The sequence below is a fragment of the Vulpes lagopus genome, chromosome 7 (genome assembly GCF_018345385.1).
Source record: "Vulpes lagopus strain Blue_001 chromosome 7, ASM1834538v1, whole genome shotgun sequence".
Classification (NCBI taxonomy): Eukaryota; Metazoa; Chordata; class Mammalia; order Carnivora; family Canidae; genus Vulpes; species Vulpes lagopus.
The window spans coordinates 82,623,760-82,640,856 of record NC_054830.1 but is presented as its reverse complement, the minus strand read 5'-3'; the positions used below and the strand labels follow the sequence as shown (position 1 = coordinate 82,640,856).

At 39.5% G+C, this 17,097-nt stretch overlaps 1 protein-coding gene across 1 annotated transcript; it reads left to right on the top strand.

Moving 5' to 3' along the window:
- Positions 1–52: 52 nt before the first annotated feature.
- On the top strand, positions 53–11,787 carry DNAJA1 (DnaJ heat shock protein family (Hsp40) member A1). The gene is made up of 9 exons (XM_041761140.1): positions 53–209; positions 1,350–1,491; positions 1,628–1,805; positions 3,610–3,714; positions 4,377–4,604; positions 6,397–6,511; positions 7,758–7,873; positions 8,124–8,224; positions 10,573–11,787. Exons 2-9 carry the CDS (start codon positions 1,360–1,362, stop codon positions 10,789–10,791), a joined length of 1,194 nt encoding a protein of 397 aa, XP_041617074.1. The 5' UTR covers positions 53–209; positions 1,350–1,359; the 3' UTR covers positions 10,792–11,787.
- The last annotated feature ends 5,310 nt before the right edge of the window (positions 11,788–17,097 follow it).

The window sequence follows — 17,097 nt, the reverse complement described above, 5'->3', positions numbered from 1 at the left end:
AGGTAACCGCGGGGCGGTGGCAGCGGCGAAAGGGGCGGGACTTCCGCGGAGTGACGCGCCTGGACTCGGCTACAAAAGCGACGGCTGCGGCGCGCCGGGCGGAACTTTCCAGAACGCTCGGTGAGACGCGGAGGAGCGGCGGCTGCCCGAGCTGCGCCCAGCAACGCGCTCCTTCCCGCTCCCCCACACCGGCTTCGGTCCTCTCACCGGTGAGTTTCGGCCCTCGCGCTTCCCCTCCTCCCAAGGCCGGCGCCATTGTTGGCACGGGGAAGCCGGATGGAGCCGCGGTCGGAGGCGGTTGGCTCCGCGTGGGCGGGAGGGTTGTCGGTTCCTGTATCCACGATTCTCGTTTTGGGAGGGCTGGTGTGCCGCGGCGGCCGGCCTCCGGCACGCGGTGAGTGGGCCCGAGGCGCTTCCTGAAGCGTTCTTCACACTGTTTAGCCTGAGGTCCCCAAGGACTTGCAGCTTTCGGCTTTCCACCCGCCCCGTGCGCGCCCCCGCGTCCCCTCCGCCTCAGCTTGCTGGCGGTGGGCGACCCTGCGCGCACGCGCGGGAAGAGCCAGGGGCGAGGGGCTGCGGGGGGAGCGGGGCGGAGGCTGCGGCCGCTTCTCCGGTCTCTCCTTTGTTGAGGGCTGGCTGGGGTTCTCCCACCTCTTCGGTCAAGGTGGGAGGAAGAAAACCTTAACGGTCTGCGCCTAGGTTACGGGGAAAAAAAACCTTTAAACGACGTGGAAGCTACGCTGGCCTGTGGGGGCGAGAGGGATTCGGTGGTCAAAGTGGAGATGCTAGAAGTTCTGTGATTGAGAAACATCCTTCGGAGGGGGAGGGGAACTTGCTTTCTTGTGCTCTTAATCAGTTTCATAAACCGCTCCCTTTCCTCCTTCCCCGTGCCCAAATGTTTTTTTATTTAGGGAGTGTATGGTTTATCAGATTTGCCAAAGACAATGATAATCTAGTAACCAGTAAGCTGATCCTATTGGTGCTCTTTTTGATTACGGCTGTCAGTACTGGAAAGAGAAAGCGGAAGAATCCAGATAATAGTGGCGTTAGTATGGAGCTTTCCCGTGAAGGAGGGGAGGAGGGGGGACCCAGCTGCTGTAGGAAGGCCTTTGAATTAGTCCCCGATAATTATTAGCTAATACTTAGTTCATTAGAATCTATGGCTGAGTTACCAAAGGGATTGATTGTTACCTTGTGTGAAGTTTAGGGAAGGTGGTTTTTGTTTTTTTGGGTTTTTTTTTTGTTTGTCTGTTTTGCCAGATTTGAGAAAGAACAGATTTCTTTGCCTTAACTCTGATTTTAACTATTAAAAATTTACAAGTGAAAGTTAAAACTGTATTTCATTTTAGGCTGTAGAAAATGGTGAAAGAAACCACTTACTATGATGTTTTGGGGGTCAAACCCAATGCCACCCAGGAGGAACTGAAAAAGGCTTACAGAAAACTGGCCTTGAAGTACCACCCTGATAAGAATCCAAATGAAGGAGAGAAGGCAAGTGATGTAGTCATACTTTTAAATGTAGCTGTGTGATTCTTTGTCAGGTGTATAGTACTTGAACAATCTGACGAGTATGTGTAATACGCTGCCTATCTTGCAATCCTTTTAAAGTGAAATTTCTTTCAAACAGTTTAAACAGATTTCTCAAGCTTATGAAGTGCTCTCTGATGCAAAGAAAAGGGAATTATATGACAAAGGAGGAGAACAGGCAATTAAAGAAGGTGGAGCTGGTGGTGGTTTTGGCTCCCCCATGGACATCTTTGATATGTTTTTTGGAGGAGGAGGCAGGATGCAGAGAGAACGGAGAGGTAAGAATAACCTAGTCCACGTGGAGCAAATTAAAGTAGTCCGTGGTGAAAGCAAATTCTTGAGAAATCCTCTATTTGAAACGTTTACACGTTGATATAATGTTGCAAACTAACTGTCACTTTGATTTATGATGTAGTTTTTTAAACTGAGATTGATGTAGACAAAAGTAGCTAAGCCAATCCTATCCTAAAGAGAATACTTGTAAAGCTCTCTTATATGTATGATTTCAGGAAGGTTATCAATCGTTAATTGAAGGAATAGAGTATAGGGGCATACTTTTCAAACCCTTTTTAGAGATCTTATTTGATCCCTTCCCCCCAGAGCCAGAAATTAAATTTTTTCAAGGTTATATATAGCAAGGCATTAGTAGAATGAGGAATGGAGCCCAAGTTTATTGCCTCTAAATAGCTTATGGTGTTTAATCTTGTTTCAGCTTTATTAATAGAATATGTGCCTTTAACGTTTAATAGAAATGTAGTTACAGAATTTATCTTAGAACAATTTGCAATCAAAGTTCATTGTTCTAAGGTTGGGTGATTTGTCCCACAGAAAAACAAGCGGTTTTTAGGGGCGGGTAATTAAGGAACTGACTGGCAAACTTTGACCTTGATTAATGAAAGGTGGGTTTTTTGGTGTGATAATGGAGCATATGTAATCACACTAAAGGAGTTTTGTTTTCTTTCCCATATTCTCAAATCTATAAAGCTAAAGTAAGAGGGGCAGTTTCCAGTATGCTAGAATCAACTACATGGGAATATATTTTATTTTATTTATTTTTTTATTTTTATTTTTTTTCATGGGACTATATTTTATAGGACCAAAGGTGGAGCTACGAACAAAAGGATGTAGTTACTGGAGCCGCACGCTTCTTTGCAAACTGAAAGTATTCGTTAGACATGTCCAGCTACTAGTGAGGGAGCTTTTTTCACTTGGGCATGAGGCAGTACTGTTTTGTGGTGGATACAAGTCTCTGGAAGAATCAGTAACTAGGAACTTATTAACCATTGGCAGATGACCTCATTTCTGTAGCCTTTGTATCCTTATGCAATCTCCACCTTCCACTTCACATTTTAAAATGAGTTATGGCACTCCTTTGTAGCCATTGGCCACATTTAAATTTAGATTAATTCAAAACATTTCTTTTTCTGTGGTAGCCTCATTTACATTCTAAATAGCCACATGTGATTAGCAGCTACTGTGTTAGATATCACAGATGTAAGACCTTTCTGTCACCGCAGGAAGGTCTGTTGGACAGCGTGATACGAGAAATACAGTTTTTAAGTACTGCTGCCCTAAAAGTAAGTGTGCTACTCTTTAGAAAAGTGGGAATTAATAGTCTTTTATGGAGACTGGATAAATATATCTGCTTCCCTGGCCAATCTTGCTTACTTGGAACTTAGTGGTGAAGAGTTTGTGGATGAAGTGATTGGCTACGTCATTACCATACTGAAGTGAAAGATTCAAAGAATATATTAGAGACGCAGTTTGGATTAATTTATTGTGAAACTTGATATTTAACATTGGTTTTCCCAAGTGATTTTGCAGTTGAGGTTTTTGACTGCTGCAGTTTGTAAGGTAGCCACAAATGCGTCCTTAGGCAAGATACTGTCCACCCAATTTTCCTCATCTGAAATTACATTTCAGTTTGAGGATCACAGGTGATAGTGTGACCATCTTGTGTAATAGGTGCTCAACAGGTGTATCCTGTGAAATAGATCTTTTCCTTCTTTTTTTTTTTTTAAGTGGGATGAACGTATGTATAAATAGCATCTCAGATTTTTAATGAGCAGTGTTTTGTTTTAGGTAAAAATGTTGTACATCAGCTCTCAGTAACCTTAGAAGATCTATATAATGGCGCAACAAGAAAACTAGCTCTGCAGAAGAATGTGATTTGCGATAAATGTGAAGGTATGGTCTTTTAACACCTATAACTGAAAATGAAACTGAAGCTCTTCCAGATACATAAAACTGACAACACACTACCTAATACAAGTAGGAAGAAAATCTGAACCTACCACCTTGAGAAATATTAGCAACATACAACTCTTTTTTCATGTGTTTTTAAATGCAGTTGGGATCAATCTAATTTGATGTGTTGGGATCCAATTCAGAGGTGAACACTTCCTGTTCTCTCTCAAACTTATTCTAATGGTTCAGAACCTGTAAGACAGTTTTAAGTGTCCTCTTTTTTAGACGTTTAACTGTTTAATTCTTAGCTAAGAACCTGATCTTTTTAATAAGCTATTCGGAAGTAGGGTATTATCTAAAGAATAAATTTTTAAATGTTTCCATCTTAACAGGTAAAGTAGCACTAAAAAAAGTGCTTTGAGAGCACAATTTTTAAAACAAAATTCTGAAATGGTGCTTTGGGAAGACCACAGTCAAATGTCAGTAGATAACTGAAGCTGATGGTGGCTGTATTTTATCAAATATAAAAAAGGCTGAATTGTAGACTTTTAGGGCAGCATCCATCAGATCTTGGAAACTAAATGTAATGTTTGAGAACTCATTTAAAAATTTTGTTATTATATCTGATACTCAATTTAAACATTTCTTTTTAAACTGTTCAGGCCGAGGTGGTAAGAAAGGAGCAGTCGAATGTTGTCCCAATTGCCGAGGTACTGGAATGCAAATAAGAATTCATCAGATAGGACCTGGAATGGTTCAGCAAATTCAGTCTGTGTGCATGGAGTGCCAGGGCCATGGGGAACGGATCAGTCCTAAAGATAGATGTAAAAGCTGCAACGGAAGGAAGATAGTTCGAGAGAAGAAGATTCTAGAAGTGCATATTGACAAAGGTGAGTCTGAGGCACTTTGTCATTTTGAATTCCTCAGTGCTGTGGCAAGTTTATTAATACTCTATTTTAGTTACTAAAAATTATCCTTAGTAGGCTTTATGTATGATCTTATCACCCAGAGATAACTCTTAGCCACAAAGCAAATGCTTTTTCATCCCAAGCCTTCGTATATTTATAGGGAATTCTTCAGGGATCTCCTCACTTAATATAACATTGACATCAGCAAATGATTGGTGTTTCACACTTAATTCTTTTCTATTAAATCATTACGTTGTCTTTTTTTTTTTTTTTTTTTTTTTTTTGGTCTACTCTTTTTTTAGTTGGTATTCACACATTATTAATTTCCTTGGGGACTACTAGATTAAGGGATATGCTTACCTTTCTGTTTTGAAGATTTTGTTTTATTTTTAAGTAATCTCTACACCCAACTTGGGGCTTGAAGTTAGAACCCTGAGATGAAGAGTCACATGCTCCAGACTCAGCTAGCCAGGCACCCTGGAATATGCCTATTTATTAAGCATGGGGGAATGGGGTTAGGCAAAGAATTCAGGGGGTCTCAATAAAATACTTCCTTAATTTCTCTTAAGTTCATGAACATGTTTTATTTCTTAACTGATATGTAAGAACTTAGATTATGAATATGTGGTAATGTTCTTTGGACTTTCATTAATTTAAATTAAAATTTAATGAATTTAATTTCCAGTACGCATACTGGTGGAACTGTTGATAATATGAATGTTATATATTAACTACATACATTTACTCTAAGGCCCTGCGGTAGTATTCTTGATGTGATTCATGACTCCCTCATTGACCCATGTTTAGTAGAATTTTGATACTTATTTTGCTCTAGTAAGACCTCGTCTTCCTACTAACAGTATATATTTTGGGGAGGGCATTAGTGGAAAGTGAAGCCATTTTGCTGTCTTTACCCATGGTCTTTATGATAGTGGGAAAACCAGCAAAACCTAGTTGAGTTTAATTGCTTCACCGCTCTATCAAGATAGTTACTTGGCTTCACAAATAATTTAAAGACTTTGATTTTGTCAGTGTATAATACTGGTATTGTGGTTTAAGTTCTTAGTTTTTCAGAGGTACACACTGAGGTATTTGTAAGATTGGGATTTTGCTTCAAAATATGTTGCTGGGGGAGGGGAATGTGGGTGGAGGTATAATACATGAACTATTAGGAGTTGATAGCTGCTAGATCTAGTTTAATGAGTATTTAGGAATTTGTTGTAATATTGGCTACATATAGAAGTTTAATATTTTCCACAGTGAGTAAAACAAAGTTACACCTGTGGGGGTCACCTCAATGATCATTGGTTCAGGAGATAAGGACGTAAGTAAGTAATGAAATTAAAATAAGAATTATGGTTATAATGTTTGCCAGTCAGCTGTTTTGGTGGCAGTGTGGGCCTTTTAAATTATTTAATCTTCAAGACAGCCCTGATGAGGTAGATCTCTAGGAAAGTTGGTATTTTGGAAGGTTATGCAACTTGCTTCCCCAGGGTAATCCAGTTAGTAGTAAATAGCAGCTCTGAAATTTGGAGCCTCATCTTTTCGCATCTAGAGTTTGTGTTCACTACTGTGATCACTTTATTCATTAAGAAAATAGACTAGTAACGTGGGCATTCTTAGTCATTTCAGTATGTTTAGCATAAACAAAGACATGGCTTCCCCCCCCCGCCCCCCCCCAAGATTCATAAACAGACAGACCTCAGTATTTAACAGATTGAGATTTGGGTTTTAGTAGGATGTTAAACAGGAGTATAAAATCTTTTGTTTTTAGGCATGAAAGATGGCCAGAAGATAACATTCCATGGTGAGGGAGACCAAGAACCAGGACTTGAACCAGGAGATATTATCATTGTTTTAGATCAGAAGGACCATGCTGTTTTTACTCGGTAAGAACTTTATCAACTACTGAAGTCTTGCATATTTTTTAAATGAGCTTTTCATTACTTTCAAGACATTACTTGGAAACAGCCTGAAGAGCAGCAGGAGAGTTGAGTTATATATGATGATGTCTTTTCTCAAAAGTTAAGCACTGTTTCAGTAAGCTCTAAAGCAAAAAGGATCAGATTTTGGGTTTTGTCTAAACTTAAGGAAATCATTACCTAATCTGGAATTTGAAGGATGTTTTTACTACAGATGTTTTGTATGAATATTAAATGAATGGCTTAGGGAACACATCCCAAAACCATGTTTGTTTAAGCAGTTAACTTGAAATAACCTAAAAGTTTTGCCTCTTTCAATCCTGAGTTTGTGATACATTGGGTTGTTGTTAACTGTAAACAAGTGACTAGCACTGTCTTTGTAGAAAACTAAATTAGTATGAGTCTTCTGTAGCTGTGAAATAATACTGTTCACAATGAACTTAAAGTGAAGCACAAGAATGATTAACAATTTGTTAAATAACGTCCACTAACTAAGGCATTGGACAAGAGTAGGATTCCAGTAAATCTGTTGGGAATGTTATCTGAAGGAACTGATTTTTTGTTAGTGGAAAAAGAACATTAATTTCCACAAGCGTCTCAGTGGGAAATGCTGTGAAAGGATTTTGATGCTGTCAATTGAGGTGAAGCAACAAGAGGGTTTTTTTGGAGAGTACCCTGGATATTTTACTAATACTAATTGGAAAAGAGAGTTTTGTTTTGTTTTTTTTTTTTTAAGATTTATTTATTGATTTATGATAGAGTGAGAGAGAGAGAGGCAGAGACACGGGAGGAGGGAGAAGCAGGCTCCATACCGGGAGCTCGACGTGGGACTCGATCCTGGGACTCCAGGATTGCGCCCTGGGCCAAAGGCAGGCGCTAAACCGCTGAGCCACCCAGGGATCCCCTGGAAAAGAAAGTTTAAGCACAAAGAGGGAGTGGAATGAGACAGTTCAGGGATGATAAATAGTAGAAGCTGCCTAGAATGTGTGGAAGGATTCTAAAGTCTTGTCCAGGAAATAACTGGCAGGGTCCGTGTATTTGGTGTTTCTAGATCTTGGCTGTTTCGAGAATAGGGAAAGAAAGGACATCTTAGTGAAAGAGACCCTTATTTATACCCTTGCTTGTTAAGAAAACAATTGCCATCATGATATGGTACTTCCAATAATTGGTGATTTGAAAAATTTAAGTGTATGTCATATTTACATTGATATAGACGAGGAGAAGATCTTTTCATGTGTATGGATATACAGCTGGTTGAAGCCCTGTGTGGCTTTCAAAAGCCAATATCTACTCTTGACAACCGAACCATCGTCATCACCTCTCATCCAGGTATGATACTTAGATGAGTGTGGTAAAGGCACTGAGAAAACTGATATTTTACTTGGTCAGTTATTTATCGGTCTTGTGAGCTGAGCTGAAATTGTAGAATATTGGGTCTTTTTGGAAGCCCCTAAAATGGTAATGGGATTGCTTCACATAAATTTATTACCTGTCAGGGAGCTAGCACATTCTTCTGTACTTTATAAAAGCCTCATAAAATGTGACTCTTGAAGGAAAAATTTGACTTCTGTGTTTTTAGGTCAGATTGTCAAGCATGGGGATATCAAGTGTGTGTTAAATGAAGGCATGCCAATTTATCGTAGACCATATGAGAAGGGTCGCCTAATCATTGAATTTAAGGTAAGCTATAAATAAAGTACTCTGGGGATGTTGGAGAATGATTAGCTTATTAAAATATGACAATTACATTTCCAAATGGTAAAGTACATCAAATTGATAGTCTCTCTTATCCAGGAAGAAATAAATTGAGCTAATATAAGGCTATAATTGGGATCTTAAAGTTCAGAAGCACTTAAAATAACTACTGTGGCTTTTTGGCAAAATACTACCATGCTTGGTTTGCTAATAGGGTGAATTCATAAAGCAACTTTCAGCCCCCTTTTTTTTTTTTTTTTTTTTTATCTTATATTTGCCTTTGACCCATAAATAGTTTTCATTAAAAACATTTTTGGGAGATGCCAAGTGAACTGTGTACATTTTTGATAACTGTACTTGTGTCCATATAATTCAAAATCCTATATGTAAAAAATATATATGTATATGTATTTTTATCGTTTTAAATAAATGAGTTTTGTTTTAAACATTTTTGGGCAAAGGAGGACTGCCTTTCTGAGGAAAAATAGCCTTTTTTAATTGAAGTCGTCAACATATGTATTATTGGTTTCAGAGGTAGAGATCAGTGACTCATCAGTCCTATATAATACCCAGTGCTCATTATATCACGTGCCCTCCTTAGTGTCCATCGCCCAATTACTCCCGTTCCTCCAGCAACTCTGTTTCCTATGATTAAGAGTCTTTCATGGTTTGTCTCCTCTCTTCCCCTATGATCCTGTTTTGTTTCTTAAATTCCACAGGTGAGTGAGATGATAGGATTGTCTTTCTCTGAGTTATTTCACTTAGCATACTGTTCTGTAGTTCCATCCCATTGTTGCAAATGGCAAGATTTTGTGGTTTTTTGATGGCAAAGTAGTATTCCATTGTGTGTGTATTTATACACACCACCTTATATTTATCCATTCATCTATCGTCTTCTATAAACATTGGGGTGCAGGTGCCCGTTCAGATCAATACGTTTGTATCTTTGGGGTAGATCCCTAGTAGTGCAATTGCTGGATCAGAAGGTAACTCTATTTTCAACTTCTTGAGGAAACCTCCATACTTTTTTCCAGAGTGGCTGCACCAGCTTGCATTCCCACCAACAGTGTAAAAGGGTTCTCCTTTCTCTGCATCCTCCCCAGCATCTTGTCATTTCCTGACTTGTTAATTTTAGCCATTCTGACTCGTGTGAAGTGGTATCTTATTGTAGCTTTGATTTGTATTTCCGTGATGCTGAGTGATATGTGGAACATTTTTTCATGTGTTGGCAATTTGTATGTCTTTGGAAAAAATGTTCATGTCTCTGTCCATTTCTTGATTGGATTATTCATTGGATGTTGAGTCTGTAAGTTCTTTATAGGTTTTGGATACTAGTTCTTTATCTGATGTCATTTACAAATATCTTCTCCCATTTTGTTGTCTTTTGGTTTGTCTATTCCATTTGCTGTACAAAAGCTTTTTATCTTACTGAAGTCCCAACAGTTCATTTTTGCCTTTGTTGTCCTTGCCTTTGGAGACCTGTCTAGTAACAAGTTGCTGTTTGGCCAGGGTCACAGAGGTTGCTGCCTGTGTTCTCCTCTAGGATTTTGATGGATTCTTATCTCACATTTAGGTCTTTCATCCATTTTGAGTCTATTTTTGTGTATGGTGTGAGGAAATGGTCTAGTTTCATCCTTCTGCATGTGGCTGCCCAATTTTCCTAACACCATTTGTTGAAGAAACCGTCTTTTTACCTTTGTTGGATAATCTTTTTGCTTGAAGATTAGTATTGACGATAGAATTGAGGGTTCATTTCTGGGTTCTCTGTTATGTTCTTTTCATCTGTGTGTGTGTTTTTGTGCCAGTACCGTGTTGTCTTGATGATTACAGCTTGAAATATGGGATTGTGATGCCACCAGTTTGGGTTGTTTTTGTTTTTGTTTTTCCCCAACGTTCCTTTGGTTATTTGGGATCTTCTCCGGTTCCACACAAATTTTAGGATTATAAGTTGATGGTATTTTGATAGGGAGTGCATTGAATGTATAGATTGCTTTAGGGTTAGCATAGACATTTTAACAATGTTTTTCAGAGGAAAACGGCTTTTAAAAAAGTACCTGTTAAAAGGAATTAGTATGTGTTTCAGGATGGGTTCTCATGTGCTTAATAGAATGGTGATCATCACAGCGCAATTTTTCGATAATTATTTTTTTAATGCTTTAAATTCTGTTCAGCTAGATAGATGCTGTGCCTTTTAGAACACGTGTTCTAACTTAGGATTGGCAGATAGTCATTCCATTTTTTCTGGGGAGAAAATGGGTCAATGATAACATCTCTAAGAAGCTAATGATGAAGTATATCAAACCGAACTTAACAGTAGAGATTTCTTTTTACAGGTAAACTTCCCCGAGAACGGCTTTCTCTCTCCTGATAAACTTTCTTTGCTGGAAAAACTCCTACCTGAGAGGAAGGAAGTAGAAGAGACTGATGAAATGGACCAGGTAGAACTTGTGGACTTTGATCCCAATCAGGAAAGACGGCGCCATTACAATGGGGAAGCATATGAGGATGATGAACATCATCCTAGGGGTGGTGTTCAGTGTCAGACTTCTTAATGGGGCTGGTGAATAACACTGCTGCTGGCATTTTATATGCAGTAGTGGATGAGTGAAGGACTATAATCATAGCTCACTACTTGCTATTGTTTTTGTTTTAATATTCAACTATAGTAGTGTTTTAAAAGTTAAATGAAGAATAAACTCAAATATAAAAGCTCTGACTTTGCCCTGTATGTATGATGACTTCAGTGTGCAAGATAAGTTTAATACTGTAAAAACTACTTTTAAAAAATCTCCCCTAGCGTTTGTTAGGCCATACCTTGTAATTGATGCAGCTGTATGTATATGAAACAGTTCAGACTGAAATGCTAGGTGTATGTATTGACTTCAGTGTATGACCCTTAATTGTTAAGCTATGAAGTTAAAACTTGTATTTAATTGGCAATCAGACAATTTATTAATTTGTAGAGAAGTGTTGGTCTGTAGTTACGTTAAGTAGGATTCATTGTGATGCCTCTGCATTTTATTGCCTCAACTGTTACTTGAAGATGGCATGCTATGTAATTTGGCCTGTGGTATCAGTGATAGAAAGGATACCTCTCTAAAGAAGTGGTTTATTATATGCTGCTGCTTGAGGGCTTGCACTTGTAGAATTGCATTCCCTTCTGTGCCATCTTTTTTTTTTTTAATCTATCTATATATATATATATATATCAGTCCTGGTTACACTTTTTTTCCTTCTCTTTGGACCATGATAAACTTCAGAGTAGTGACTTCAGGAGCCAGGGTAACTTAGAGTGAAGAGACATTTACGTGGAGAAGTTCATTTGCATGTATGAGACAGGAAGGTGTCTTCTAGGTATGTGACAGGCTTACTTTAAACCATTTAACTTATGCTCCGAAGTAACTGTAATTTCATGTTGGTAGTATAGCAAATTATGATGAATAGCTTTAATTGTATGTTTAAAAGTCATGTTCACAAGCTTAAATCTGGAATCAGAATTAAGCAATTGAAATGTATGAATGTCTCCTTAATATACTGATTACAAAGCATTTCCAATGTGTCACTACAGGCTTTTTTTTTCCCCCCCGTAGATTAAAAGCACTGGTTTTTCACTAAGGTAGAATAGGTGGTTTCTCATTTAACTAGTTAAATGGGTAATAAAAAATGCTGTTGAACTACAGTTAAATGTTAACAAGTGTGGGGAGTGAAAGTGGGTGAGGGTAATGAGCCAAAGGGGTTTTTTAAAACTCCGCAAATACTGGAGTAAGAATGTGAGAGTTTTGCCTGTTTATTCTGGTTTTGCTGTTATCAGAAAGCTTAAATATTTCCAACTTTAAGGGGCCCAGGTCATAAATTCCCCTCATAGAGCACACCTGAGTTAAAAAGGAGACACTAAAACTTAATCTGTGAAGAGAGTGGTTCCCACACCTTAAGTGTTCATCATCGTGACATTTCTAATTGACAACCTTTATTCTTAGACTGTCTTTCTTGTTTGTACCACACAGTTAAGCTCATGTTTGGGTATGTGCTACATGCTCAGGAAGGCAAAACAAAGTATTCAAAAGCAAAGCAAAAAAAAAGAATTCAAAATAATGTCTGTGACAAGACATTTTAAAATTAAAAACCTGTAGTGTAATATATTTAACATTAAAAAAAAAAAAGGTTTTGACATCAGTCACAAGAGTATAAATCAAAACCAGTGAGATCCCACTTCACACCTACTAGTCCAGAATGAAAACAGGTGAGAATGTGGAGAGGTTGGAACTCTACCTTATTAGTGAGACTGTAAAATGGGTGTTTCTGTACAGAAAGTTAGGCAGTTCCTCAGAAAGCCAAACAATGACTATAGAACTGGTAGTTCCCTCCTTGGCTAATAAGATACTTGCTGCCCATGTTGTTTGTAGCATTCACAGCCAAAGAAGGAACAAAGAAAGCCAACTAATAGACAAAATGTGATGGTGCATGTACAGGTGACAGACACATAAGGACAAATTATCGTATGTATACAAATGTATACATACTTCAATATACTGGATGAATTCCTAGAGACCACTTAACCAGGGGCTAGGGGGAAGAGAGGAATGGAGAGTTAGGTCTTAATTGTGGTGATGAGAAAGTTTTAGGTACAGTGATGGTTGCACAAGGTCCTGAGTGTTACTTAATGCTGCTGGGCTATACAGTTAAAAATGGTGAAGTACATTTTATTTTACGTGTTACATAAAGATCCAAAAAGTAGAAATCACTAAAAGGAAATGGTTAACAGTCTGATAGGCAGAAACAGTAAGTTTGTAGTCTGAAAAACTACCTCTGAGAATTTTGACCAAGGTCATCTCTTAGAACTCTGACCAAGTCTGCCACGGACATACATACGCATCAACACAAGTGTAGTTCCTGGTCCCAACACTAATGCTTTCTCTGATGCTTCCCTAATCCATTCATACTTGGAACAAGAATGTCCCACGAGGATGCTCCTGGAACACGGTGGTAGATTTATTAAGTGTGAAGTTAGCATCAGATCTTCCCTGCATATGGTACTGGTTTTCAGCGTTGCCTACACTTATAGTTACCTGGGAAGTTTTAAAACATTTGAGTCACCCGGTCACCCCACCCCCAGGGATTTTGATTAATTGAGCTGGGTGTAGCTGGAGCATCAAAATGGTTATGAACAGCCAGGGTTCAACACTACCAACATGGGGACAGTGAGGTTAACTACCTAGTAATAGCACTGCTAAGAGAATTGCTGTGAAGTGTAGAAGGTCTAAAACAAGTGAAGGGGCTAACCAGCTAGTGTAATATAAAGGTGTTCTTTGAAGGGTTTCTGAAGTCCTGGATCTTCATCATTTTCTCTCTAATTTATGAAACAATCAAAACACCTACTTTGTAAGTGGAGAAGTTGTCTGCTGGTTCTCAAATTTGAGCAAAGTTGCTGAGCCCCACTGACTGCCACAGTTGCTGATTCCAGTTGTCAGGAACAGAACCTGAGAATTAGCCTTTCGTTTACCAGGTGACACCTAGAACCTAGAACTACTGCTCTGGCCCAAGGAAAATGTAACAGCAAAAAAATGGAATCCCAATTTTTATAATTCATTGCTCTTTTTTTTTTTTTTTTTTTTTTAATTCATTGCTCTTTTACTCTCACTGCCTGTGGCTACTTTAGGTAAATAAGTTGGAATGGGGACAAATAACCCGTGAATTTCTTCGCCTTTTCCCAAATCTAAAGAGAAGCTGACAGCAGCTAGATTCAAAGAATAAATTCCAAAGCTTTGGAATTACACTTGGTTTTCAGTGTGTGCTCCATGAGCAAGGTATGGAAACCATAATAGGTGGTACCTCAGAGTAGTTCTGAAAAGTAAATGAGGCTGCTCACATAGAAAGCAAGGTCTCAGTAAACGCTCTTAGTTCTAGTACTACAAGTTGAAAAACAACTGGTGAAGACCTTGAACTATACTCAAGCTTTAGAAAGAAAAAAGGTTTCCCTGAAATACCCTCAGGCACTAATTTGATGATTGGGGAATAAAGACAAATGTCCTTAGCCTTTCAGAGTTCATTTTACTGCCATGTACTTTTAAGTTGTAAGTGGAAAGAAATACCAGTTGGATCTGTAGGTGGCTGCAGTTACCTCCCTAGGAACCTGACAACTTGCTGTCAGAAGAGTACAGCTATCCATCTCTCCTCTCCTGCTATTTGCAGGGAATACATTCTAAGACCCCCCAGTGGATACCTGAAACAGGATGGTCCTGAGCCCTATATGCATTTGTACCTATACAAACGCCTACCTAGGATAACGTTTAGTTTGTAAACTTGGCATAGTAAGAGATTAGCAGCAATAATAAAATAGAATATACTGTAGTGAAAGTTGTGAATGTGGTCTCAAACTATCTTGCTGCACTGTACTCCCCGTTGTGAGCTAAAATGACCACATGAGGAGACGCAGTGAGGTGAATGATGAAACACTTTGTGACAAGGTGTTAGGCTGTCCATTTTCTGATACTAGGTCAGGAGGAGGATCATCTGCTTCCAGCCCATGATTGCTTGTAACTGAAACCACAGATGAGGAGGGACTACTGTATGCCATTGGTTATTGGCATCCGGCTGTCCTTTGCTTAACCTCTCCTGCTTATACTGGTCAGAGGCCAATAACGTGATCTCTGCCATGTCTTCATAAAGTGAAAAGCAGCCCAGTCCTTGACCATTGGCTCCAGCAGGTGCACGGTACCCACAGCTGCTGGTAAAGGGCTCCCTAACCCAGGATGCAGGCCAGTTCCAGCACTGCTCAATTTCACAAAGCCAGACCTGGGGCAAGGTACAGAGACCCCACTTTCTGCCTAGAGGGTCCGAGGCCCTCAGCTGCTGGACTATGGTGCTGGTTCATGGAGTCAAGGAGCGTGGTTGGCTCTTCTCTCCCCTTGGCCTCAATCCCCGGCTCCCGCCCCCATAAGAGCTAGGTGTAGAGTAAGTGCACACACTCGTAAGGTTTGTAACAAAAGGAAATTGTAGACCATTGCACAAGGGGTTACCTGGGAAAGGCACAAGATTCATGGTTGTTTTTTTTTTTAAGATTCATGGTTTTAAACTGTGTTTGTTACGCAAGCAATTCACTATTACAAAAAAAATACCTTGATGGCTCCCAATCCACGCCTCTTCACCTGGTCTCCCAAAACGACTACCATTTGTCCAGCAATGCCTTGTTGTTAGACTACACTGCAGAGACTGGAAAGGCTCCTGCTAACGTGGACCACCAAGCTGTGTTTTTATGGTCAACCCTCCAGGAAGGCTTCCCTAACTCAGAAGGGCTGATTAAGGCCAAAATAATAACTCCCAAGATTTTTTTCATCCTAGTCTTAAATACTGTTCTCTTGTTTTTTAAGATTTATCTGAGAGTGCATAAGCAGCCGAGAGGTAGCAGCAGACTCCCCTCCAAGCAGGGAGCTTGACTTGGGACTGATCTGATCCCAGGGCCCTGAGATCATGACCTGAGCCAAAGGCAGATGCTTAACCTACTGAGCCACCAGGTGCCCCTTAAGTACTCCACTTAACTTGAATTTCTTTGCTATTCTATGACAGTAACTATTTTTAAGCCATCCTTAGCACTAGGTACAGAAACAGATGTTTGATAAAAATTCCTAAAAGGAATAAATGAACATTTGCTTAGGTTCTTGTTCATTGTGAGCACAAAGGAAATACTGTTAAAATTCAGCTGAAAAATAGACTTTATTCAACGGTTAGTGAATCCAGCAACATCCCATCTAACAGAAAGGAGCTCTGAAGAGCTGCACATAATGAAAGGCTTTTATAGACTTAAAGGGAGTGGGAGAAGGAACTCTCCAACAGAGTGGATTGTTTCAGGCAAGGTTACCTTCCTTTGGGGGACAGTCGGGGCCTATCAGGCAGACTACCTCCTAAATGCTGAGTCAGGTAACATCACTGGTTACACGTTACAGTCCTGGGACAGGCTGAAACTGCAGCTGGGGTTTGCCGATGTAGGGCTTAGCACAAGAGACTCCATTTTGGCCTACTTTATTTTAGCAGTACCGATCAACTACCTGTTGCAATTTCTTTAACTTTCCTAAGGGATTTTAGAATGAGCCGTTTCCTCTTTTCCACCTTCATGTGAAAACTTAGTTTCACTGGGATGGGAGATTCATTCATATGAATTTATGGATTCATGGCTATATTCAGCTCTCAAATGGCAGAAAACGACATTCTTTCAAAAAATTGCAGGTTTTATTTTAGAGGGTGAGAGGGGAGAGGGGCATGGGTCTGCACGAGCAGGGGGAGGGACAGAGGGAGAGGGAATCTAAATCCGTATCCATGTTCAACACAGAACCTGACATGGGGCTCAAACCCACGACCTTGAGATCATGAACCTGCGCTGAAATCAAGAGTCAGATGCTCAACTGAGCCACACAGGCTCCCCAAGAAAGTTGCGGGTTTCATGGCAAAAGGAAAAAATGGGAGTATGATTGGGAAAGAGTGGTTTCTTAGTGCTGCCAAGGCTTAATTCCACCAATACTGAACATTATTGTGCCAGGCAAAGGATCAGGCTATTATTTCAATCAAAGTAAATTATAACAAACTTTTTTAAAACTTTCCCCGTTAGATAAATGCTAAAATTAAAAAGAGGCACAAAAGGTCTTACTTTTCTTGAAATGATCCCTGCACAGCACCTTCAACATCGACATCACCAACATGTATCAATGAATATGTCTTCGGTTGAAACAAAAGACACCCACGTGCAAAGTACTGAAGAATTTTGTTGGCTTTTACCTTTTTAACTGGTAAGGATGCATAGAGCAAAAAAGACTTCCCTAAATCCCAGGTCCTTTTCAAATTTCCTTCAGAACAATAGCACATTTTCA